This window comes from Hypanus sabinus, unplaced genomic scaffold, assembly GCF_030144855.1.
Source record: "Hypanus sabinus isolate sHypSab1 unplaced genomic scaffold, sHypSab1.hap1 scaffold_1564, whole genome shotgun sequence".
Classification (NCBI taxonomy): Eukaryota; Metazoa; Chordata; class Chondrichthyes; order Myliobatiformes; family Dasyatidae; genus Hypanus; species Hypanus sabinus.
This window is the reverse complement of record NW_026779642.1, coordinates 33,203-58,373: the sequence shown is the minus strand read 5'-3', so window position 1 is coordinate 58,373 and position 25,171 is coordinate 33,203. Positions and strand designations below refer to the sequence as shown.

The window sequence follows — 25,171 nt, the reverse complement described above, 5'->3', positions numbered from 1 at the left end:
GATCCCACAGGAGGAAGGGGGACGGGGAGGGGACATCCCACAGCAGGAAGATGGGACGGGGAGGAGAGATCCCTCAGGGGGACGGGGAGGAGAGATCCCTCAGGAGGGACGGGGAGGAGAGAATCCACAGGAGGGGCGGGGAAGAGAGATCCCACAGGAGGAAGGTGGACGGGGAGAACAGATCCCACAGGAAGAAGGTGGATGGGGAAGAGAGATCCCACAGGAGGAAGGGGGATGGGGAGGAGAGATCCCACAGGAGGGTAGTGGACGGGGAGGAGAGTTCCCACAGGAGGAAGGGGACGGGCAGGAGAGATCCCACAGGAGGAAGGGGGATGGGCAATTGAGACCCCACAGGAGGAAGGGGGACGGGGAGGAGAGATCCCACAGGAAGAAGGAGGACGGTGAGGAGATCCCACAGGAGGAAGGGGGATGGGGAGGGGAGATCCCACAGGAGGAAGGGGGACGGGGAGGAGAGACCCTACAGGAGGAAGGGGGACGGGGCCGAGAGACCCCACAGCAGGAAGAGGGACGGGGAGGAGATATCCCACTGGAGGAAGGGGGACGGGGTGGAGATATCCCACTGGAGGAAGTGGGAAGGGGACGAGATCCCACAGGAGGAAGGGGGAAGGGGACGAGATCCCACAGGAGGAAGGGGGACGGGGAGGAGAGATCCCACAGGAGGAAGGTGGACGGGGCCGAGAGATCCCACAGGGGGAAGGGGGACGGTGGGAGAGACCCCACAGGGGGAAGGGGGACGGGGACGAGAGACCCCACAGGGGGAAGGGGGACGGGGAGGAGATACCCCACACGGGAAAGGCGACGGGGAGGAGAGACCCCAAAGGGGGAAGGGGGACGGGGAGGAGAGACCCCACAGGGGGTAGTGGGACGGGGAGGGGAGATCCCACAGGGGGAAGGGGGACGGGGAGGGGAGATCCCACAGGAGGAAGGGGGACGGGGAGGGGAGAACCTACAGGAGGAAGGGGGACGGGGAGGGGAGATCCCACAGGAGGAAGGGGGATGGGCAATTGATACCCCACAGGAGGAAGGGGGACGGGGAGGAGAGATCCCACAGGAAGAAGGGGGACGGGGAGGAGATCCCACAGGAGGAAGGGGGACAGGGAGGGGAGATCCCACAGGAGGAAGGGGGACGGGGACGAGAGACCCCACAGGAGGAAGGGGGACGGGGCCGAGAGACCCCAAAGGGGGAAGGCAGACGGGGAGGAGATATCCCACAGGAGGAAGGGGGACGTGGAGGATATACCCAAAGGAGGAAGGGGGACGTGGAGGAGAGACCCCACAGGAGGAAGGAGGACTGGGAGGATAGACCCCACAGGAGGAAGGGGGACGGGGCCGAGAGACCCCACAGGAGGAAGAGGGACGGGGAGGAGATATCCCACAAGAGGAAGGGGGACGGGGAGGAGATATCCCACTGGAGGAAGGGGGAAGGGGACGAGATCCCACAGGAGGAAGGGGGAAGGGGACGAGATCCCACAGGAGGAAGGGGGACGGGGCCGAGAGACCCCACAGGCGGAAGGGGGACGGGGAGAAGAGATCCCACAGGAGGAAGGTGAATGGGGCCGAGAGATCCCACAGGGGGAAGGGGGACGGGGGGGAGAGATCCCACAGGGGGAAGGGGGACGGGGGGGAGAGATCCCACAGGGGGAAGGGGGACGGGGGGAGAGATCCTACAGGGGGAAGGGGGATGGGGACGAGAGACCCCGAAGGGGGACGGGGAGGAGAGACCCCACAGGGGGAAGGGGGACGGGGAGGAGAGACCCCACAGGGGGTAGTGGGACGGGGAGGGGAGATCCCACAGGGGGTAGGGGCACGGGGATCCCACAGGGGGAAGGGGGACGTGGAGGAGAGACCCCACAGGAGGAAGGGGGACAGGGAGGAGAGACCCCAAAGGAGGAAGGGGGACGGGGAGGAGAGACCCCACAGGAGGAAGGGGGACGGGGCCGAGAGGCCCCACAGGAGGAAGAGGGACGTGGAGGAGATATCCCACAGGAGGAAGGGGGACGGGGAGGAGATATCCCACTGGAGGAAGGGGGAAGGGGACGAGATCCTACAGGAGGAAGGGGGAAGGGGACGAGATCCCAGAGGAGGAAGGAGGACGGGGCCGAGAGACCCCACAGGCGGAAGGGGGTCGGGGAGGAGAGACCCCACAGGAGGAAAGGGGACGGGGAGGAGAGACCCCACAGGAGGAAGGGGGACGGGGAGGAGAGACCCCACAGGAGGAAGGGGGACGGGGAGGAGAGTCCCCACAGGCGGAAGGGGGACGGGGAGGAGAGACACCACAGGAGGAAGGGGGACGGGGAGGAGAGACCCCACAGGTGGAATGGGGATGGGGAGGAGAGACCCCACAGGAGGAAGGGGGACGGGCAGGAGAGACCCCACAGGAGGAAGGGGGATGGGCAGGAGAGACCCCACAGGAGGAAGGGGGACGGGCAGGAGAGTCCCCACAGGAGGAAGGGGGACGGGCAGGAGAGATCCCACAGGAGGAAGGGGGACGTGGAGGGGAGACCCCACAGGAGGAAGGGGGACGGGGAGGGGAGACCCCACAGGAGGAAGGGTGACGGGGAGGATAGACCCCACAGGAGGAAGGAGGAAGGGTACGAGACCCCACAGGAGGAAGGGGGAGTGGCCGAGAGACCCCACAGGCGGAAGGGGGTCGGGGAGGAGAGACCCCACAGGAGGAAGTGGGACGGGGAGGAGAGATCCCACAGGAGGAAGGGGTACGGGGCCGAGAGACCCCACAGGAGGAAGGGGGACGGGGAGGAGAGATCCCACAGGAGGAAGGTGGACGGGGCCGAGAGATCCCACAGGGGGAAGGTGGACGGGGACGAGATCCCACAGGAGGAAGGGGGACGGGGAGCAGAGATCCCACAGGAGTCAGAGGGACGGGGAGGAGAGATCCTACAGGAGTCAGGGGGACGGGGAGCAGTGACCCCACAGGAGGAAGGGGGACGGGGAGCAGAGACCCCACAGGAGGAAGGGGGACGGGGAGCAGAGATCCCACAGGAGGAAGGGGGACGGGGAGCAGAGATCCCACAGGAGGAAGGGGGACGGGGAGGAGAGACCACACAGGAGGAAGGGGGACGGGGAGGAGAGACCCCTCAGGAGGAAGGGGGACGGGGCCGAGAGACCCCACAGGAGGAAGGGGGACGGGGAGGAGAGACCCCACAGGAGGAAGGGGGACGGGGAGGAGAGACCCCACAGGAGGAAGGGGGACGGGGAGGAGAGATCCCACAGGAGGAAGGAGGAAGGGGACGAGATCCCACAGGAGGAAGGAGGAAAGGGCCGAGAGACCCCACAGGCGGAAGGGGGTCGGGGAGGATAGACCCCACAGGAGGAAGGGGGATGGTGAGGAGAGATCCCACAGGAGGAAGGGGGACGGGGAGGGGAGATCCCACAGGAGGAAGGGGACGGGGAGGAGATATCCCAGAGGAGGAAGGGGGACGGGGCCGAGAGACCCCACTGGAGGAAGGGGGACGGGGAGGAGAGACCCCACAGGAGGAAGGGGGACGGGGAGGAGAGACCCCACAGGAGGAAGGGGGACGGGGAGGGGAGATCCCAGAGGAGGAAGGGGGACGGGGAGGAGAGACCCCACAGGAGGAAGGGGGACGGGGAGGAGAGACCCCACAGGAGGAAGGGTGACGGGGAGGAGAGACCCCACAGTAGGAAGGGGGACGGGGCCGAGAGACCCCACTGGAGGAAGGGGGACGGGGAGGAGAGACCCCACAGGCGGAAGGGGGTCGGGGAGGAGAGACCCCACAGGAGGAAGGGGGACGGGGAGGAGAGACCCCAAAGGAGGAAGGGGGACGGGGAGGAGAGACCCCCCCAGGAGGAAGGGGTATTGGCAAGAGAGACCCCACAGGAAGAAGGGGGACGGGCAGGAGGGACCCCACAGGAGGAAGGGGGACGGGTAGGAGAGATCCCACAGGAGGAAGGGGGACGGGGAGGGGAGATCCCACAGGTGGATGGGGGATGGGGAGGACAGATCCCACAGGAGGAAGGGGGACGGGCAAGAGAGACCCCACAGGAGGAAGGGGGACGGGCAGGAGGGACCGCACAGGAGGAAGGGGGACTGGGAGGAGAGACCCCACAGGAGGAGGGGGGACGGGGAAGAAAGATCCCACAGGAGGAAGGGGGATGTGGAAGAAAGATCCCACAGGTAGAAGAGGAATGGGTAGCAATCTCCGAGGAGGAGGATGTGAAATGTGGAAACCATAGACAGGGTGCAGAGGAGATTTACAAGGATGTTGCCTGGATTGGGGAGCATGCCTTATGAGAACAGGTTGAGTGAACTCAGCCTTTTCTCTTGGAGTGACGGAGTATGAGAGGTGATTTGATAGAGGTGTACAAGATAATGAGAGGCATTGATCATGTAGATAGTCAGAGTCTTCTCCCCAGGGTTGAAATGGCTAGCACGAGAGGGCATAGTTTTAACAATGGGCTGCTGGAGGCGAAAACTTTAAACTCCAGGATGGCTACATGGAGCTTAGAAATATAGAGCACTATGGGTAAAACCGAGATAATTCTAAGGTAGAAAAATGTTCAGCACGGCTTTGTGGGCCGAAGGGCCTGCATTGTCCTGTATGTTTTCTGTGTGTCTACTGATCACATTCATTCTCAGTGTCAGACACCCAGTGACTGTAAACACAATCTCCCACAGTCTGGTACTTACCACAGTGTCTGTATTTTACACTCCGGGTTCCTCAGAGCCGCAGACACCAGTTTCACTCCTGAATCTCCCAGGTCATTATGCCCAAGTCTAAACACAAACAGACAGATTGATAAACAAACTGATTCAAACTGTGGGTCTGGGGGAATTTCTGTCACTCGGATATTTCAGGAAACATTAAACTGTCCAGTGAATCACTGATCGGAGTTCCCATCACTGTCACTGTCCCTCACTGCCCAGCTCCAGTGTATTTACCGAATGTCGGTAATTTCGTCTGTCGGTGTGACCCTCTAAACCCCACATATACTGTCCCATTCCCCAATGGAGAGAAAAGTGTTTCTGACCGAAATGCAGAAATGTCAATGGGACACAGCGAAATAGACCCACCCAAGCTAAAGGAATGGGGAAGAGAGATCCCACAGGAGGTAGGGGGTTGGGGAAGAGATCCCAGAGGAGGAAGGGGGATGGGGAAGAGAGATCCCACAGGAGGAAGGGGGACGGGGGGGAAGAGATCCCAAAGGAGGAAGGGGGATGGGGAAGCGAGATCCCACAGGAGGAAGGGGGTTGGGGAAGAGATCCCACAGGAGGAAGGGGGATGGGGAAGAGAGATCCCACAGGAGGAAGGGGGTTGGGGAAGACAGACCCCACAGGAGGAAGGGGGATGGGGAAGAGCGATCTCACAGGAGCAAGGGGGATGGGGAAGAGAGATCTCACAGGAGGAAGGGAGATGGGGAAGAGAGATCCCACAGGAGGAAGGGAGATTGGGAAGAGAGATCCCACAGGAGGAAGGGGGATAGGGAAGAGAGATCCCAAAGGAAGAAGCGGGATGGGAGAGAGAGATCCCACAGGAGGAAGGGTAATGGGGAAGAGATCCCACAGGAGGAAGGGGGATGGGAGAGAGAGATACCACCAGAGGAAGGGGGATGGGGATGAGAGATCTCACAGGAGGAAGGGGGATAGGGAACAGAGATCCCACAGGAGGAAGGGTAATGGGGAAGAGATCCCACAGGAGGAAGGGGGATGGGAGAGAGAGATACCACCAGAGGAAGGGGGATGGGGATGAGAGATCCCACAGGGTGAAAGTGGATGGGGGAGAGAAATCCCACAGAAGGAAGGGGAATGGGGAAGAGAGATCACATAGGATGATGGGGCATGGGGAAGAGAGATGAGACAGGAGGAAGTGGGTGGGGAAGTGAGATCAAACAGGAGGTTGGGGGATGAGTAGGAGAGATCCCATTGGAGGAAAGGGGATGCTGAGGAGAGATCCAACAGTTGGAAGGATGGGGGAGTGGGAACAGAGAGCCCAGAGGATGAAAGGGGGATGGGAAAGCGAGATCTCACAGGAGGATTGCTACCTGTGCCACGTGCTAGTGAGGCTAGAAATAGGAAGATAATGCAGCTAAATACATGGCTGAGGGGATGATGCATGAGGGAGGGGTTCACGTTTCTGGACAATTGGGCTTTCTTCCAGGGGAGGTGGGACCAGTTCGAATTGGACAGTTTGCACCTGAACTGGAGGGGAACTGGAGGACTAACATCCTGGCCGGTAGGTTAGCAAGTTCTGCTCCGGGGGTTTTAAACAAGGTTGCAGGGGGAGGGGAACCAGAGTGTTAGAGCAGATAGTGAGGTGGTGGAGGATAAGGGTCATGCGAGGACTGCTTCTATAGACAGATATCAATGGTTTGTATGTGATAGAAATGTTCTCAGGTGCATCTATTTCAATGCAAGGAGTATTGCAGGTAAGGCAGATGAGTTTAGATCGTGGATTGGCACGATGATATCGACATTATTGCTATTAGTAAGACTTGGTTTGCAGGAGGGTCAGGACTGGCAGCTTCATGTTCCGGGTTTCCATTGTTTCAGATGTGATAGAGGGGAGGGATGAAAGGGGGCGGAGTGGCATTACCAGTCAGGGGAATATCACAGCTGTGCGTAGACGGGACAGCCCGGAGGGTTCATCTACAGAGGCCATATGGGTGGAGCTGAGGAACGGGGAAGATGTGACCACACTAATAGGGTTGTATTATAGACCGCCCAGTAGTCAGAGAGAATTCGAGGAGCAAATCTGTAGAGAGGTAGCACACCAATGTAAGAAACAGAAAGTCATAATCGTAGGGGATTTTAACTTCCCACATATTCACGGGGACTCCCATTCTGGGAAAGGGTTAGATGGCGTGGAGTTTGTCAAATGTGTCAGGAAAGTTTTCTAAATCAATACATTGAGGTATCAACGAGAGAGGGTGCAGTACCTGATCTCCTATTAAGTAACCAGACAGGTCAGGTGACAGAAGTATGTGTCGGTGAACATTTTGGGTCCAGTGACCATAATGTCATTAGTTTCAAGATAATGATGGATGAGGATAGGACTGGTCCGCCAGTTAAGGTTCTGAATTGGAGAAGGGCCAATTTTGTGGAAATGAGAGAAGATCCGGGAAGAGTGGATTGGGATAAGTTGTTTTCTGGCAAGGATGTGTTCAGTAAGTGGAACGCCTTCAAGGGTGAAATTTTGAGAGTGCAGAGTTTGCATGTTCCTGCCAGGATTAAAGGCAAAGTTAACAGGCAGAGGGAACCTTGGTTTTCAAGGGATATTGGCGATCTGCTTAAGTAGGTGTTTAGCAGCTATAGGAAACAAGGAACAAATGAGGTACTTGAAGAGTATAGAAAATGTAAGCAAATACTAAAGAAGGAAATCAGGAAGGCAAAAAGAAGACATGAGGTTGCTTTGGCGGATAATGTGAAGGTAAACCCGAAGGGTTTCTACAAGTATATTAAGAGTAAAAGGATAGTAAAGGACAAAATTGGTCCCCTAGAAGTTCAGAGTGGTCGTCTCTGTGTGGAGCCTCACGAGATGGGGGAGATCTTAAACAGTTTTTTTGCGTCAGTGTTTACTCAGGAAACTGGCATAGCGGATATGGAATTAAGGGAAACAAACAGTAGTGTCATGGAACATATAGAGTTTAAAGAGGAGGAGCTGCTTGCTGCCTTACAGTGAATAAAGGTAGATTAATCCCCCGGGCCTGACGTGATATTCCCTCGGACCTTGAGAGAGACTTGTGTAGAAATTGCAGGGGCCCTGGCAGAAATATTTAAAATGTCCTCAGCCAGGGGTGTGGTGCCGGAGGATTGGAGGGTAGCTCATGTTGTTCTGTTGTTTGAAAAAGGCTCCAAAAGTACACCAGGTCATTACAGGCCAGTGAGCCTGACATCAGTAGTAGGTAAATTATTGGAAGGTGTTCTGAGAGATCGGATATACAAGGATTTGGACAGCCAAGGGCTGATAAAAGATAGTCAGCATGGCTTTGTGTGTGGTAGACCATGTTTAATGAATCCTGTAGTGTTTTTCGAGGATGTTACCAAGAATACATATGAAGGAAAGGCTGTGGATGATGTCTACATTGACTTTTGTAAGGCCGTTGACAAAGTTCCACATAAAAGGTTAGTTCTAAAGGTCCAGACACAAGGTATCCATGGAGAGGTTGTAAACTGGATTTGAATTGACTGTGTGGGAGAAGACAGAGAGTGGTAGTGGATGATTGCTTCTCAGACTGGAGGCCTGTGACTAGTGGTGTGTCTCAGGGATCTGTGCTGGGACCATTGTTGTTTGTTGTCTGTATCAATTATCTAGATGATAATGAGATAAATTGTATCAACAGGTTTGCGGATGACACTAAGATGTAGGCATTGTGGACAGCGAGGAAGGCTTTCAAAGCTTGCAGAGGGATCTGAACCAACTGGAAGAATGGGCCAGAAAATGGCAGATGGAATTTAATGCAGACAAGTGTGAGGTGTTCCATTTTGGAAGGACAAATCAAGGTACGACATACACGATAAATGGTAGGGCACTGAAGAGTGCGGAGGAACAAAGGGAGCTGGGGGTTCCGATACATAATTCCCTGAAAGTGGCATCACAGGTAGACAGGGTTGTAAAGAAGGCTTTTGGCATCCTGTCATTCATAAATCAAAGTACTGAGTATAGGAGTTGGAATATTATGGTGAGGTTGTATAAGACATTGGTGAGGCAAAATTTGGAGTATTGTGTGCAGTTCTGATCACCTAACTATAGGAAGGATATCGGTAAGTTTGAAAAAGTGCAGAGAAGATTTACTAGGATGTTGCCAGGTCTTCAGGAGTTGAGTTACAGGGAAAGATTGAACAGGTTACGACTTTATTCCTTGGAGTGCAGAAGAATGAGGGGAGATTTGATAGAGGTTTACAATATTATGAGGGTATAGACAGGGTAAATGCGAATAGGCTCTTTCCACATAGATTAGGAGAGATAAATATGAGAAGACATGGCTTCAGCGTGAAAGGAGAAAGGTTTAGGGGGAGCATTAGGAGGAAATTCACTCAGAGGGTGGCGAGAGTGTGGAACGAGCTGCCATCTGATGTGGAAAATACGGACTCACTCTTAAGCTTTAAGAATAAATTGGATAGATACATGGATGGGAGAGGACTGGAGGGTTATGGACTGGGAGCAGGTCAATGGAACTAGCGGAATAAGGTTTCGGTACAGACTAGAAGGACCGAATGGCTTGTTTTCTGTGCTGTAGTGTTCTATGATTTTATGATTCTATGGGGAGGGAGGAGAGTTCCCACAAGCAAAAGGGGAATGGGGATGGGGAAGAGATCCCACAGGAGGTCGGGGGATGGGGAAGGGAGATCCCACAGCCGGCATGGGAGTGTGGAAGAGAGATCCCACGGGAGGATGAGGCATGGGGAAGAGAGATCCCACAGGAGGAAGGGGGATATAGACAGAAAATAAACAGGATGAAGGGGGAAGGGGTTAAGAGATCGGCCAGGAGGAAGAGGGATGTGGAACAGAGTTCCCACAGGAGGATGTGGGATTGGGAAGAGAAATCTCACAGGAGGAAGGGGGTCGGGGAAGAGAAATTCCACAGGACAATGGGGCATGCCAAAGAGAGATCCGACAGGAAGAATTCGATGGGGGAGAGAGATCCCACAGGAGGAAAGGGTATGGGGAAGAGAATTCCAACAGCAGGAAGGGATAGGGAAGAGAAATCCATAGAAGGAAGGGGGATGGGGAAGAGCGATCTCACAGGAGCAAGGGGGATGGGGAAGAGAGATCCCACAGGAGGAAGAGGGATGGGGAGGAGAGATCCCACAAAAGGAAGGGGGATAGGGAAGAGAGATCTCACAGGAAGGGTGGTGGGGTGTGTGGACAAGACATCCCACAGGAGGATGAGGAAAGAGTAATAGAGAGTCCACGGGAGGAATGGGGATGGGGGCGAGATTCCAAAGAATGGAAGGGAGATTGGGATGAGAAGTCCCACAGGAGGATTCCAAGGGTAAACGATAATCCTACAAGACGAGAGGACGCAGACATTTTTTGTACGTGTGTGTTGGGTCTGAACAGAGGCCCAGAGGAGATGCGCCCTCGCTCTTTGCGTATCTGGAAGTGAGCAAAGTCACACACGGGGAAGGGCAGTGGGAGGACAATCTCACAATGGTATTTCTTTCCTTCTCACTGGGACAGTCTGCTGACGGTCTCTTGTCCCTCACCGGGAAGGGGTTGTGAATCTCTGACCCACCTGCTGCAGTCAATGTCGGTCTGGGTGTCAGTCACAGTGAGAAGGAACATTGTTAATGGACGTGTCACAGGCAGTGAGAAACACGGCCATTCCTGTGATTTACTACCATTCAACCAATGGCCGTTGTTCACTGATCTGATGAAGTCTCCAACATCCCTTCACAAGGAACCACAGAACCCTCCCGTCCTTGGGGAATTACTGACTGATCCCCTGGGCATTTGTCACAATTCTTCACAATCTGATTTACTACAAATTTACCAAAATTCCTTTACATTGAAACAACACAATGGAACAGTTTCACAGATCAGAGTGAGAGATAAATCAAGTTACCTCAACTCCTGGCACTTATGCAACCCGGGTCCCAGCCGCTGTATTCCCTCATACTGAATGTGGCAGTTCTCCAGGTCGAGCTGTTTTATTGTATCACAGAGTCCGATGACATGAGACAGGACCGCGCAGTCAATCGGGGTCAGTGTCATTCCACTGAGTGAAATCCTTTCCACAGATCCCAGTGCGGCCTGAGCCAGTCCATGATTCTGAGACTCAAACAGATAGTGCAATGTGTTCAGGAGGCTCCTTTTACCAGCTTCACTCCTTGTGTTTCCACTTCGGCGTTTAACCTCCTCCTTCACCCAGTCAATCACCCAGCAGGTTGTTTCATTGGGAAATGGACCCAGAAACTCCTCCAGACCCCGAGCTGTCATTGGGTTGGAGAGACCAGCAACAAAACGGAGAAATACCTCAAATCGCCCATCCCTCACGCAGTGGGCTTCAGTGAGGAGTTTCATGATATCTCTGCCATCTGGGATCAGGAATTGTGCGACTGCAGCTACAAACTCTTGGATGGTGAGGTGTGGGAATGTGTACACCACGCTCTGGGCAGAATCCTCTCTCTCCAAAAGCTCCATCAGGAACCCGGACAGAAACTGGGAAGGCTGCAGATTGTAGTTGATCAAATCTCCACCTGTAAACACAATCTTCTTCTCCGACACTCCTCTGAAGGCCATCTGACCAACTCTGAGTAACACATCACGGGGGTTCTCAATCTCACGGCCATGGTTTTTCAGGATGTTGTAAATATAGTAGGAGTACAGTTGGGTGATGGTCTTGGGAACTCGCTGCGGGTCCCTGACTCTTTGTGTGAAGAAGGGGCCCAGTACCAGAGCAAGGATCCAGCAGTAGGAGGGGTTGTAGCTCATGGTGTACAGGATCTCGTTCTCCTTCACGTGTTTGAAAACTGCTTCTGCCTCCGTCTGATCTTCAAAATACCTGATGAAATATTCCTTCCGTTCCTCACCAACAAATCCCAGGATTTCAGCCCAGACACTGATATCCGCCTTTTCCAATAAATGTAACGCAGTGGGGCGGGTGGTCACCAGCACTGAACACCCTGGGAGCAGCTTGCCCTGGATTAAACTGTACACAATATCAGACACCTTGCACTTGAATTCAGGATCTGTGCACTGTGATTCTGTGTCTCTCCGACCATCAACAAAGTTGATTTTGTCCTTGAATTCATCCAATCCGTCGAATATGAACAGCAGTCCCTCTGTCTGTTTCCAGATCTCTCCCAGGATATTCCCAAAGTAGGGATAATGATGCAGAATCAGTTCCTTCAGGTTTATTCTGCAGTTAATGGTGTTTAAATCCCGGAATTTGAAACTGAAGACAAACTGGAATTGTTGGTATATCTTCCCCGTGGCCCAGTCGTAAACAATCTTTTGTACCATTGTTGTTTTCCCGATCCCTGGGACTCCGGCCACTGCTGCGGACATCCCTGATTTGTTTCCAAAGAAATATCTTTGCAATTTTTGAACAAAGCTCTTCTTGAATAACTGATCAGTACGGATTTTTTCCAGCTTACCACGGAGATCTTTTTCTCTCCACTCCTCGTGGTCTCTGCCTCTTGCCAGCAGCTCATGTTCCACCAGTCTCCGATCTCGAACAGTAGAAATGACCGTGAGCTCAGCGTATCGATCAACCAGCTGGAAAACCTTCACCTTCTCCCTCATCAGGATCGTGTTCACTCTCAGTTTTTCAGTCTCTGTCCGCAGAGTCTCCTTGTGTTTCTGTTGAACATCTTATGACGGACAGAAATAGGTTGTCAATGCCTGATCTGATGAACATGGAGCTCCCGACATATACTCATTAAAGACACTGTTTGGGTGAAATCGGGTGATCAGAGATTAGAGTGTCTGAAAATGAACGACGGCCCAGAAACAGTTCTGATCTGACTCAGATCCGCTGTTAAAGGCTCCACTCTCCCCTCTGTTGGTAGTTTGCAGATTCCCCGGTGTTCCAGCGAGCACCAAGTGCACACGTGATTCTGGAGAGGAGAGTGTTGTGTGGAGCGGGTGGTTTCACTGCTTTCACTGCTCAGCTTCTGCTGAACTGTGCAACCCCGCAGAGGGTAACAGTGGGGGGTGAGGGGGCATTTACTTGCTCTACTGACTTTTACTTCTCTCACAATGGACCCCATGTTCTTGACACTCCTTTAGGATTAAGCTGTCTGTACTGCGCCACGGAAAAGGAACATAATTTCTGTTTCCTTTTCCAGGCTGAGCCAGTCACGATGTGACACACCCCACACTGGTCTACAGTCTCTTATTCTCCGAGGAGCTGGTACATGAACCCAGGCAACTCCCCGATGATGTGCGGAAGAGCAGGAAGCTGAAGAGGATGGCAGTGGTAATGGGGAACTCTGAAGTCAGGAGGGCAGGCAGGCGATTCTGTGGACACCGCTGGGACTTTGCCTCTCAGGTGCCATTGTCCGAAATGTTTCTGGACACGTTCACAATATACTGAGAAGGGAGGTTGAGCAGTCAGAAGTCATAACAAACATTGGTAACAACGACATAGGAAGAGAAAAGGGAGGAGGTCTGGAAAACAGAACACAGGGGGTTAGGAAAAAAGCTGAGGAACAGGAACTCAAAAGTAATGATCTCAGGATTGCTGCCTTTGCCACCCGACAGTGGCAATAGGAATAGAATGAGGTGGCAGAGAAATGTGTGGCAGAGCATTTGGAGCAGGGAGCAGGAATTCAGATTTCTGGATAATTGGGACCACTTCCGGGGCAGGTAGGACCTGTACAAAAGGCACAGGTTGCATGTGAATCAGATGAGGACCAATACTCTTATGGGCAGATTTACTGGAGCTGTTGGGAGTGTTTTACCCTAAAATGGCCGGGGGACCGGAACTAGGACAATAGAGCTGTAGATGAACCAGCAGTTTCACAAGTAGATGATGGGTTTAAGATGAATGTTAGGGTGGACAAGCCAATGAATGTTTTCAAATACAGAGAGAGCAAACTGTTAAATTGTACTGCATAGACAGCATTCAAAAAGGCACAGATGCAGGACTGAACGCCTTGTGTTTAAATGCACGGAACATTCAGAATAAGGTGGACGAACTTTTGGCGCAATTAGAGATTGGTCATTATGATGTCGTGGGCATCACTGAGTCATGGCTGAAAGAAGACCATAGCTGGGAGCTTAACGTTTAAAGATTTACGTCTTATCGAGAGGACAGGCAGGAAGGCATAGGCGTTGGTGATGTGGCTGTGCTGGTTCAAGGTGGAATCACATCTGTAGAAAGAGGTGACACAGGGTTAGAGAATGTTGAAGCTTTGTGGGTGGAGATAGGAAACTGTAAGAGTTAAAAAAAAAGCTTTATAGGGACCCTATATTGGCCTGAAAATAGCGAATGTGTGGGGTTGAGATTGCAAAGGGAGTTGGAAAAGGCGTGTGTTAAAGCCAATGACGCAGTTGTAATGAAGGACTTCAATGTGCACGGGGAATAAGAAAGTCAAACGAACGTCAGGAATCAGATTGCAAGAGAGGGAATATATTGAATTCCCACGCGATTGCGTTTCAGAGCAGCTTGTGCTTGAGACAACTCAGTGAAAGGCTGTCTTTGATTGGGTGTTGTGTAATAACCCTGATCTTATGAGGGAGCTTAATGTAAAAGAACCATTAAGAGATAGTGATCATAATATGAGTGAATTCATAATACCATTTGAGAGGGAGAAGCATAACTTACAGTATCAGTATCGCAATGGAATAAAGCGAATTACAGAGGCACAAGAGAGAAGCTTTCCCAGGTAGATTGGAGAAGGATACTAGCGGAGATGGCTGAAGCTTCTGGGAATAGGTCTCAAGTTGCAGGATGGATACGGCCCACGGAGGAAGTTCTAAAGTGGCACGTGTAGGCAACCATGGGTGACAATGGAAGTTAAGGATTGCATAAAAGCCGAGGAAAGGGCGTACAAGATAACAATAGTCATCTAAAAAAACTATAAGTAGGGAAAAGATGAAATATGAGGACAGAAAAGCCAATAATATAAAGCAGGATAATAAACACTTTTTTCAGTTATATAAAGATTAAAAGGGAGGTGAGAGTCCATGCTGGAACACTGGAGAATGTGCACTCTGCATATACCTTCACTGTTCCGGACGCTAGCAGTCTGCGAGTGACAGGCAGTAGGAGTGAGTGCCGTTGCTATCACAAAGGAAAAACATCTCGGCATACTGAAAGCTCTTAAGGTGCAAAGTCACCTGGGACAGATGGACTACATCCCAGATATCTGAGAGAGAGGTTGCTGAAGGGATGACGGATGGATTGGTCATGATCTTTGAAGAATCACTTGATTCGGGCATGGTCCCGGAGGACTGGAAGATTGCTATTGTCACTCTACTCTTTACAAAGGGAGGAAGGAAAAGAAGGAAAATTATAGGCCAGTTAGCCAAACTTCAGTGATTGGGGCAGGGTTGGAGTCTCCTATTAAGTTTGAGGTTTCGAGGTACTTGGAGACTAATGACAATATACGTTAGCATGGTTTCTGTTGGAATTCATCCTGGAAGTAAGAAGCAGGGTGGACAAAGGAGTCAGTGGATGCCATTTACTTGGATTTTCAGAAGGCATTTGATAAGCTGCCACACATGAGTCTCCTTAACCAGATAAAAATCTATGGCGTCACAGGAAAGATACTGGTATGTGTAGCGGAATTGCTGACAGGCAGCAGGCAGCGAGTGGGAATAAAAGGGGCCTTTTCTGGTTGGCTGCCAGTGACCGGTGGTGTTCCGCAGGGATCAGTATTGGGACCGCTGACTTTCAGAGTTCTTGTCAGTGATTTAGATGATGGAATGAATGGATTTGTGGCAAAGTTTGCGGATGATACAAAGATTGGTGCAGGGGTCGGTAGTGCGATTGCAACAGGACTGAGACAAATTGGAAAAATGGGCAAAGAGGTGGCAGATGGAATACAGTGTTGGAAATGTATGATAATGCATTTTGGTGAAAGGAGCGGACTATTATCTAAATGAGCAGAAGGTCCAAGGATCAGAGGTGCAGAGCGACTTCAGAGGGACCTCGGAGCCTCGAGCAAAACTCACAGAAGATTAATTTAAAGGTCGAGTCTGTGGTAAAGGCGGCAAAAAAGAGAATCGAATATAAATGCTGAGCCTTTACAAGACTGTATAGTCAGGCTGCACTACAGGAGTATTGTCAACAGCTTTTCAGTACCTCTGAAAAGATGTGTGGTCATTAGAGAGAGTCCCGAGGAGATTCAAGAGGATGACTCTGGGAATGAAGGGGTTAACATATGAAGTGTGTTTTGGCAACTTTGGGCCTGTACTCACTGGAATTTTAAGGAATGCAAGGGAATCTCTTTTAAACCTGCAGAATGTTGAAAGGACCAGATAGGGTGGATGTGGAAAGTATGTTTCCTGTGGTAGGTGCATCCAGAACTAGGGGCCAGGGCCTCAAAATTGAGGGGCGATCCTTTACAACAGGTAAGGAGGACTCTTTGAGCCAGAGAATAATGACTGTCTGTAAGGCTCTGGCTCAGACTGCAGTGGAGGCCGAGTCCATGGGTGTAATGAAGACAGAAGTTCCTGATCGGTCAGGGCATCAAAGGATATGGCGAGAAGGCAGGTGTATGGTGTTGTGTGGAATCGGGGATCAGCCATGATGGATTGGCGGAGCAGACTGATGGGCTGAATGGCCTAATTCTGCTCCCATGCCTTATGTTCTCATGGAGGAGTAACAACAAATCTCAGCTCCACTTTGGATCGGTGGTGCGAGATTTCCCTTGCTGGAGTTGGATGTTCCAATTGGAATGGTTTGGCTTCAGTTTTGTCAAATCTCCAGATACTCGGCCCCACAGAAAAGGTGTTGTGACAAATGCAAATTGCTTCCTGTCCTCCAGCCACAGCAACAAAACCTGTCTCCCAGACGCTGACAGTCTCTACACAGGCCTCTAAAGAGACGTATTCAGACTCTCAGTGTGAAATAACAACAAAAACCTGTCTCCCAGACTCTGCCAGTCTCTAAACAGGCCTCTAAAGAGACGTATTCAGTCTCTCTCTGTGACATAACAACAAAAACCTGTCTCTCAGACTCTGACAGTCTCTAAGCAGGCCTCTAAAGAGACGTATTCAGACTCTCAGAGTGAAATAACAACAAAAACCTGTCTCCCAGACTCTGACAGTCTCTAAACAGGCCTCTAAAGAGACGTATTCAGACTCTCAGAGTGAAATAACAACAAAAACCTGTCTCCCAGACTCTGACAGTCTCTAAGCAGGCCTCTACAGAGACGTATTCAGACTCTCAGTGTGAAATACAGACTTTGAGCTTTCCAGTCCATCGCTTACCTTTCAGATGCTTGGGCACTTCAGAGAAACCCCGCTCAGTGTCCATGTAGGCGAACTGGCCATCACCTGTTCAAACAGATTAACCTGCATGAAGTCTGTTCTGTGTAATACGGTAAATTCATCAGCATTTACATCTGTAACACACAGTGTATTGTACACCGTACCTCGCTCCCGTATTTCATTCAATATTCTGCTCAGCTTCGGTAAATGGTGGTGCAGTTTCACAAAGGATTCCCACATCACCTTCCGGGCCCCGGAGCCTCTCTCCATCACCAGATCCAGGAGTTGTTTGGAAGCGCCCGCTCGGTTTCCCTTCTCCGCGAGCTCAGTCACGCTCTGTAATGAACAATGGGGAATATATTGAGGAACGGAGGGATGGGTTCAAATCTACCCTGAACATGGACAGACCCAGCACATTCTGCTCGTCGCAAATCACTGACAGCAATTGTTCGCAGCAGGAAAAAGAAATTAAAAGAAGTTAGCATGGCCAATGATGACTTTCTGAACGCCACAGATTGCAGGGTACTTATCCACTTGGCAAGGTTTAAGCAAAGCAGTCATAGTGTGAGTGAGCCAGAGATAGAGTAGGTTATTGATGCTTTGTGTCAGAGAGGGTTCATTGAGGAGAGGCGGAGGCTTGGGTTGATCTTGGGTAATATTTCCCTTCTCTTTTTCATGGTTAGAACAGTGGGAAAGCCAGGCAGGATAGTGGGATGCTCTTCCTACAGGATGCGGCAAGACAGGGAGACGTTCAGCGTCCCCGATAACTACACCTTCAGGAATTTCATCCAGCTGCAGCTTAATACAGACTGTGCTGAGGAATCGGAGCTGGAGCTGGGTGAACTCAGGATCATTCCGGAGGCTGAGAGATTGACTCAGGCTATACAGGGAGGGAGCTGTACACAAGGCCCGGAACACAGGGAACTGGGTGACTGTCAGGAGGGGGAAGGGAACAGGCAGCCACTACAGGAAACTCTTTGTAACAGGGATACGGCTTTCTGTTTTGGGGTATGGCCTAGCAGAGGAAAGCCACGGTGATTATGCCTCTGGCTCTGAGTTTGGCTTTGTGACTCGGAAGGGATGAGAAGTGCTGAGATGCACTGACGGGGAATACAATGATCAGGAGAATAGACTGGAGATTCTGTTTACGAGAACAGGATTTTTGGATAGTGTGTTACCAAGGTCAGTGATACCTCGTATCGACTCTGAAACTTCCTTAAGGGCAGGATGAGCAGGTCTTGGTCCACGTTGGTACCAATGACAAGAGTAGGAAGTGTGATGAGATACTGCAAAGTGATACAGATCCAAAATTTCTTGAAAGTATTATCGAAGTTAGATGGCGTTGTAAAGCTTTTTGGACATGGGGCTTCATAAATCAAAATATTGAATACAGACGTTGGGATATTATGTCGAAGTTGATGTTTCAGAGGCTAAATTGAAGCAATGTGTACATCTACCTCCTGAAAGGATATCAATAAGATTGAACGAATGCTGAATTAAATACAGTTTGTTACCAGGTGTTGAGGATCTGAGATATAGAGGAAGTGTGAATAGGCTAGGACATTATTCCATAGAGTGTCGGAGGACCATGAGAGATGTGAAAGAGATATACAAGTTTATAAAAGGTATACAGAGAGTTATTGCGAAAATGCATTTATTACTGAGGTTGAGTGAGACTGGAATTGGAGATCATAGGGTAATGATGGCAGGTGAAAGGCAAAGTGAAGGGGAACCTGTTCACTCAGAGGTTGCTGAAGAGCGCGGAGCGTGCTGTCATCTTAATTAGTCGATGTACATTCGAGTTGATTATTTAAGATCAGTTTGGATAAGTTCATTCAATGGGGGAGTTTTGGATGTCTCCAGTCCGGGTTCAGATCAATGGGACTAAGCAGATAATACGTCGGTGTGGACTAGGTGGGCAGAAGAGCCTGTTGCTGTACTGTAGTGTTTGATGACTATGACTAGGTGAAACTATGGCCGGGCCACTGTTGATTTTTGCCAGGGTAATCCTTGGTGAACCGCAGCAGCTTCACCCTTCACTGCCAGGCTCCATGAGGGGTTCCAGTGCCAGCCAACAGCTGGGAACTGGCAGTGAGGAGCAGCCAGCAAACTCAGGACTATTGTGTATGTGTGACAGACCAAAGGCGACCGGTGGTAATGTTGAGTAAGAAGTTTGGACTGAAATTGTCAGCTGCCTCACGTGGAATGTCATGTTCAGTATGGTGTCTGGCTCTTCACTAATATTCATTCTGGGTGGTAATGGGTGAACGCACTCCAGTAGCACGTGGACCATTGGAAAGCTGTTTCCTTGTAATTCTATGTTAGCTGTAGATGTTTGGAATATTTTCAGTGGCACTAATGTTGCACTTCCCATGTTAACAGTATATGCTATGGTAATTACAAACTCAAATTGGAAGTCACAAGGAACAGAAGGTAACAGAACCATGAGGCATGTTGGGATATTGATAAAAAAAAAGGGTCAGCAGTTCAAATGAGAGACGACAGTCAGTGTTGAACTGACGATGGGGTTGAAGGTAGACCGAGAATGAGCTGAGAAATAAGTCACTATATATTTGATTTGTGGGAAACCCGTGGGTCATCAGGAGAACGCAGACTGGTCAGTGGCCATTAAGGTCGAACATTGGGAACATGATGTGATGAGTGGTGTAGAGTGGTTATCTGTCCACTTGCAATGTCCGTCAAGTGTCACATCACTAAATTCACCAGTCAATCATTGCCTGTATCCTAATCTGTCTATAAATGAATGTGATCAGAAAACTGGAGAGAGGATTGTGTTGGTTAATAAAAGTTCAGAGTTTTTTCGCAGATGAAGACTCTTTTCTTGATGTTGACCTCAAGCATTACAGGATTTTTACAGCCCAGAGGTGTCGTTACACCGGTTCTGTCGGTATGTGATAGATTCAGTAGAATATACACTCAGTGTATGTCCCTTCCACTTACGTGATACTCCTGCCCGGTGAAGTGATCCTTGCCCATTAACATGAAGCTGACTCCCTCCACGCCCTCCTCAATCGCCTGCTCCAGTCGCTCCATGTAGAATCTCGTCAACCGAAACAGTTGGTGATCGTCACAATTTGACAGGAAGGCGGAGATGGCGGAGTTCAGATCTGTAGTCGGTCATAGAACATAAAATAGTAGATGTACCATGCGTATGCGGACACGATGCCATTTTAAACCAATCCCATTTTCAGGAACACGGTCAATGTCCCCCGTTCCCGGCCTACTCATGAGTTCAAATGCCTCTCAGACGCTGCTGAATATCTGTTTCCAGTCCCTCCCTCGGCAGCTCATTCCAGACACCGATCACTCTCTGTAGAAAACCTGCATCGTAAATCCCCTTTAAACTTTACCATCTAAACAGACCTGTTACCTCAGGTTTTTGTGGTGAAACTCGTCTGCACCCTCTACAGACCCTCCACATCATTCTCGATTTGTGCACAATACTGAAATTGTCTCTTAACCAATGCGTATCCAGTTACAGTCTAACTTTAACAAATACCTCAACTGATCGTTAGCACACTACCAATTGTGTTGCCACCTTCAGGGAGCTGGGCACATCCATCACAAGACCCGACAGTACATCAATCTTATTATCAGTCCCAACATTCACCGTGCACATTGCGCGCGAATTTGACCTCTCAAAATGCAACTTCTCACATTTGCCTGAATTATCTGTACTTGGTGACTCTCTGTTCCTATTTCTAACTGGATGCCGAACACTTTGACAACAGTCCCAAATTTATTCAACTCCTCCAACTCTGTAAATCAACGAATAAGTCCACCCAGTATATCATACGATTAACCTATTTGATTCACACACAAGACGCATGGCGAAACAGTGATCCTTGCGAACACGACTGGTCACAGACCTTCAGCCAGAACAACGCTCCTCTCGTGCTGACTCCATTTTATGTACCCAAGACGACTTTGAAATCAACTTACAGATCCTCAGCCCGAAACGTTGAAGGTTATTTTTTTCACTATAGGTGCTTCCTGACCTGCTGAGTTCCTCCAGCATTTTGTACGATGCCCTCTCCACTTATTATTTTGTTTTACTTTAATTCTATTCGCCAAGGACATTTCATTGCTTCAGTAGCTCCCCCCCCCCGCCCCAGATTCCCTGTGTACAATTTCTCTTGTTCACTGTCTCCTGCACCCAGCCCATCCTCCCTCAATATAACGTTCTTTAACTCGGCCACAGAAAACAGACACCGGGAACTCCCCTCACCTCCATTGTACAACAACCCGTTAATCTGGGGAGAATTCACCATTGCCCTTCCAAACAGAAAACAACATTTGTTTCTCTCAATGGCTGTCGGAGGCATTTCCCACATCAGAGTGTACCAAATGCTGACGGAAATTCTATCTGTTCCCTCGACTGTTACATTGCCCGCTGTTGTATTCCTGTCTGAGTGTTACCCACTCCCACCTTATTTAGGGGCTCCTTCTCCTTTCACTCAGGTGAAGATTTGTGTGGTGAGGGGAGCGATTCGATCATTCCCCTCGTTAGGTCCCTGCGCTGGACCTGGTGAATTGTTCCAATGCTCATGGACTCTTTACCAGTTGGAACAATGACTCCGTTTGATGGTACCTTCTCTCTGCCCCTTTATCTCCCAAGTTTATCCCTCTGAATTATTATTTGATTACACGTGTACCATGATGACAGAGTTTTAATGAGAAAGAGCCCAGTGAACATACCCGTGTCCATTCTGACTCTGACTGACGTTGGTTGATTATCGTCTGTTTGTCTGACGTCCGGGTGGAAGCACGCCCCACCTGCTGGCAATGACCTGAATTACACAAATAAAAAAGTATGATTCAGTTACTCTGTCCTTCAAATATAAAACACTTATGTAAGGTCACTGCTCATCTCCGACATTCCATGGAGTAAATGGAAATCGGTACAAAGACCTCCAACTAAACACAAAGTTCAAAAAGATAGCAAGGAAATATAAGGAAACTTACTTAAAGGAGCAATGCACTGAAGCTGAAGAAGCCAACAGAATTGTAAAAAAAAAGACATCTGTTGCAGAAGATTAGAGAAATCAAAGGAACATTTCATGTAAAATGTCATAGGAAATGACAAAGAAGGGAAGGACCTTACAGAAGCAAAGGACATCAAAGGGAGTTGCCAGGAACACACAGAAGAATTGTAGAAAGATCCAACAGCGAAGACACCTGCAATGACTCCCTCACCGATCTGGTGCCGGACATTCTGGAAAGTGAAGTCGAATGGGTGATAGAAAACATTGCCAATAATAAGGCTGCAGGATGTGATAGGATTTCAGTAAAATTGTTGAAAATTCTAAAAGGTGATGCTGTAAAAGTGTTGCATGCAATTTTCCAGCAGATCTGGAAAAATATAAACAACAATGACTTTTAGGCTGGATTAAGATCCGTTTTTATCCCAATACCCAAGAACGGAAATGTAAAGTATTGTTCAAATTACCGAATTTTTTCACGTGCTAGAAAGGTAAAGCTAAAGATTGTGCAAGCAAGACCCGAGCAATATATGGAACACGAACTGCCAGATAGAAGCTGCTTTTAGAAGAGACAGAGGCACCAGAGACCAAATTGCTAACCTATGCTGGATAATGGAGAAATCGCGAGAATTTCAGAAAAGTATTTATCTGTTTTATTGACTACTCGAAAGCCTTCAGCAGTGTGGTCCATAATAAACTATGGCAAATCCTTAAAGAAATGGGAATACCGGGACATCTGTTCTGCCTTATGAGAAACTTGTACAAAGATCAAGAAGCAACAGTTGCCAGACACAGAACAAAAACTGGTTCAAGATTTGGAAAGGAGTATGACCAGGCTGCATATTGTCACCCTGCTTATTTAATCTATATGCTGAGCATATGAGGAATGCTGGTCCAGAGGACTCAAAATGTTGCAGTCAAAATTACCAGACAGAATATTAATAAATTCAGATATGCATGTGATTCTATTCTAATGGCTGAAAGTGAGGAGGATCTGAAGAAGCTTCTAATGAAAATGAAAGAAGAAAGTTGAAAGCTGGCTTCTTGCTCAATATTAAGAAAACCAGCCAGTCCTATTAACTCTGTGGTAATAAATGGAAAGGAAGTGGAAGCAGAGACGGTTTTTCTTCCGTTGTTCAAAGATTTCTATAGATGGTAACGGTGATAGCCTTTTCAAATTTATTGGGTAGGAGAGCTACTTTGTTGCATTGGAAGGATCTTAATCCACCTACTGCTTTTTTCTGGCTCTCCTCTATTATGTTTTGTTTAAACCTGGTGAGAATTAGAACTCGGACGTTCGATACATCTTTCAAATTTGAACAAAGCTGGCCACCTTTTATTCAATATTTTCATAAGATCTAAGTTCTTTACTTTTTTTTTGTTGTTTTCTTTCTTTTCTTTCTCTCTCCGTGAAGTTTCAGATTTGAACAGAAGGACGTTTTTTTCTTTTTTTGTAATCTTGTCCTCAAGTGGACTGCCTCGTCCCCCCCCCCCCTTTTTTTTGTTTTAGGTTAGTTTAGTGTTTTTTTTCTCTCCTATACATAGAACATTTCCAGTCTTTTTTTGTATGAATTGTCAAGAGGAGTTGTGGTTCTCTGTTTATATATAATAGCCTAATATTATATTACACATGATTTTGACAGTGTATATCATTTTCTATTTTGTACATTTATTCTATTATGTATTTGATAGAACTTCACTGCTGATTTGTATCTATTCATATACATTTTTTAATCAATAAAGAAAGATTGAAAATGATGGTAAATGCAGCGTATTAAACGGCGCTTACTTCTGGGGAGGGTAGCAATGGCAAATTTAGATAAAATACTGAAGCGCAGAGACATAACATTGTCTGCGAAGGACCGTAGAGTCAAGTATATAGTATTTCCAGTTGTGGTGTAAGGCTGTGAGAGCTGGACTATTAGAAAGGCTGAATACAAAATAATCAACGCCTCTGAACTTGGATGTTGGGGGAAAGTGTTCGTTGGACAGCAAGAAAATCGAACAAGTCAATACTTGGAGAAATACGCCAGACTGCTCACTGGGAAGCTTGAAAAGCTCAATTATTTTGACCACATCATGAGGGGACAGGATTCTTTGGAGACGACTCTCATGTTCGGTAAAACAGAAGGCAAAAGAAGGAGAGGATGACAGCAGCTACAATGGATAGATAATATTATTCAGGAAATGCCTATGCCCTTGGGGTATCTTAGAGAGGCAGTTTCTAGTAAGGAGGCTTAGTGTGCAGTAACGCTGTTGTATTTGGCTGTGTTCATGTGTTTTCATGTATGTTTTGAATGACTATTAAACTTGAAAATAAATTGGACAATGATTGTATCATGAACAAAAAACAAGAATGAATATACATGTTTTCAGTCAATAACAGACTTGAAAATGTTGCATTTTGTCCCTCCTGCAGACAGGGAGCAACCATACTCCAAGCATCTGACCACACAACACCCACTGGGACAGCCTGCTGGTCCAAGGTGGGTCTATTTACTCCGTTGTTTAAACCCAGACACCTCAAACAAAAGGCAGCCACCGGTTCCCTCCAGCCCACCATGTCAGATAGTAAGATCCTGACTTGCTGTCAAAATCACTCCGTCTCCGCACTTGCAGGCAACACTTTATCGGTGTCCACTAAAAATATGCTGAAGAATTCTCCATCCTTGCTCATTCTGAGGAGATAAACCCCCTGAACTCCCACTTCAATCCGTCGCCCTTACAGCTCCGCCAACTGATTGTTAAGGAAACTCATTAATAACGAAGCCCATATCTCCATTGGTTGGTATACTAAATTGGTATTTGGTGTCACCAATGAGAGACAAGTAAATGTCACGTCACTTCACGAGAGATACCGGGCACGCGCAGCATGCTTAAATCTTCTCAACGTCAGACCGAGGGTGACGAATTTCCGCGAGAGGGCGCGCGTGGGCAGTGGGCGGCGCGGTGAGCTGTTGCGCGCGGTAGATGGGGAGACTGTCGAGTCAGTAACAGGGAGCGGGGAGCGCATCCCTCGGTCCCGTACCGTGCGGACCAGCTCACCGATTGTGTCATGGTCGATCTGCAACCTGCTGGGATACAACATTAACACACAAATCTCGATGTATGTACTTAATCAATGTAATGTTTCTTTTCACATGCATAATATAATTATTATGCAGAACTTATACTGACAGCACTTCAGTAGATCTGGAATGACTGCAACTGGCACTTCTACATTTATTCAGTCTCACTCCAGCTATTTCCTATCTTCCTTGGTACAGAAATGTAATGTCTCAAGGA

General features: G+C 49.2%; 1 protein-coding gene and 1 long non-coding RNA gene across 3 annotated transcripts in view; one reads left to right on the top strand and one right to left on the bottom strand.

Annotated features, from left to right (window-relative positions):
- Positions 1-4,056: 4,056 nt before the first annotated feature.
- Positions 4,057-25,171, bottom strand: part of LOC132387147 (NACHT, LRR and PYD domains-containing protein 3-like) — a 31,134-nt gene continuing 10,019 nt past the window's right edge. For both annotated transcript variants that reach the window (XM_059959500.1, XM_059959501.1), the window contains 6 exons: positions 21,603-21,694; positions 19,845-20,011; positions 17,048-17,219; positions 16,884-16,949; positions 10,564-12,313; positions 4,057-4,774 (listed from right to left, as the gene is read on the bottom strand). In XM_059959500.1, coding sequence (XP_059815483.1) covers positions 4,684-4,774; positions 10,564-12,313; positions 16,884-16,949; positions 17,048-17,219; positions 19,845-20,011; positions 21,603-21,612 — 2,256 coding nt within the window. In that variant the 5' untranslated portion in view covers positions 21,613-21,694 and the 3' untranslated portion in view covers positions 4,057-4,683. The remainder of the gene's footprint in view (positions 4,775-10,563; positions 12,314-16,883; positions 16,950-17,047; positions 17,220-19,844; positions 20,012-21,602; positions 21,695-25,171) is intronic.
- Positions 5,677-25,168, top strand: LOC132387148 (uncharacterized). Its single transcript, XR_009509788.1, has 3 exons — positions 5,677-8,497; positions 24,306-24,372; positions 25,153-25,168. It is a non-coding gene; the product is annotated as an uncharacterized LOC132387148 (long non-coding RNA).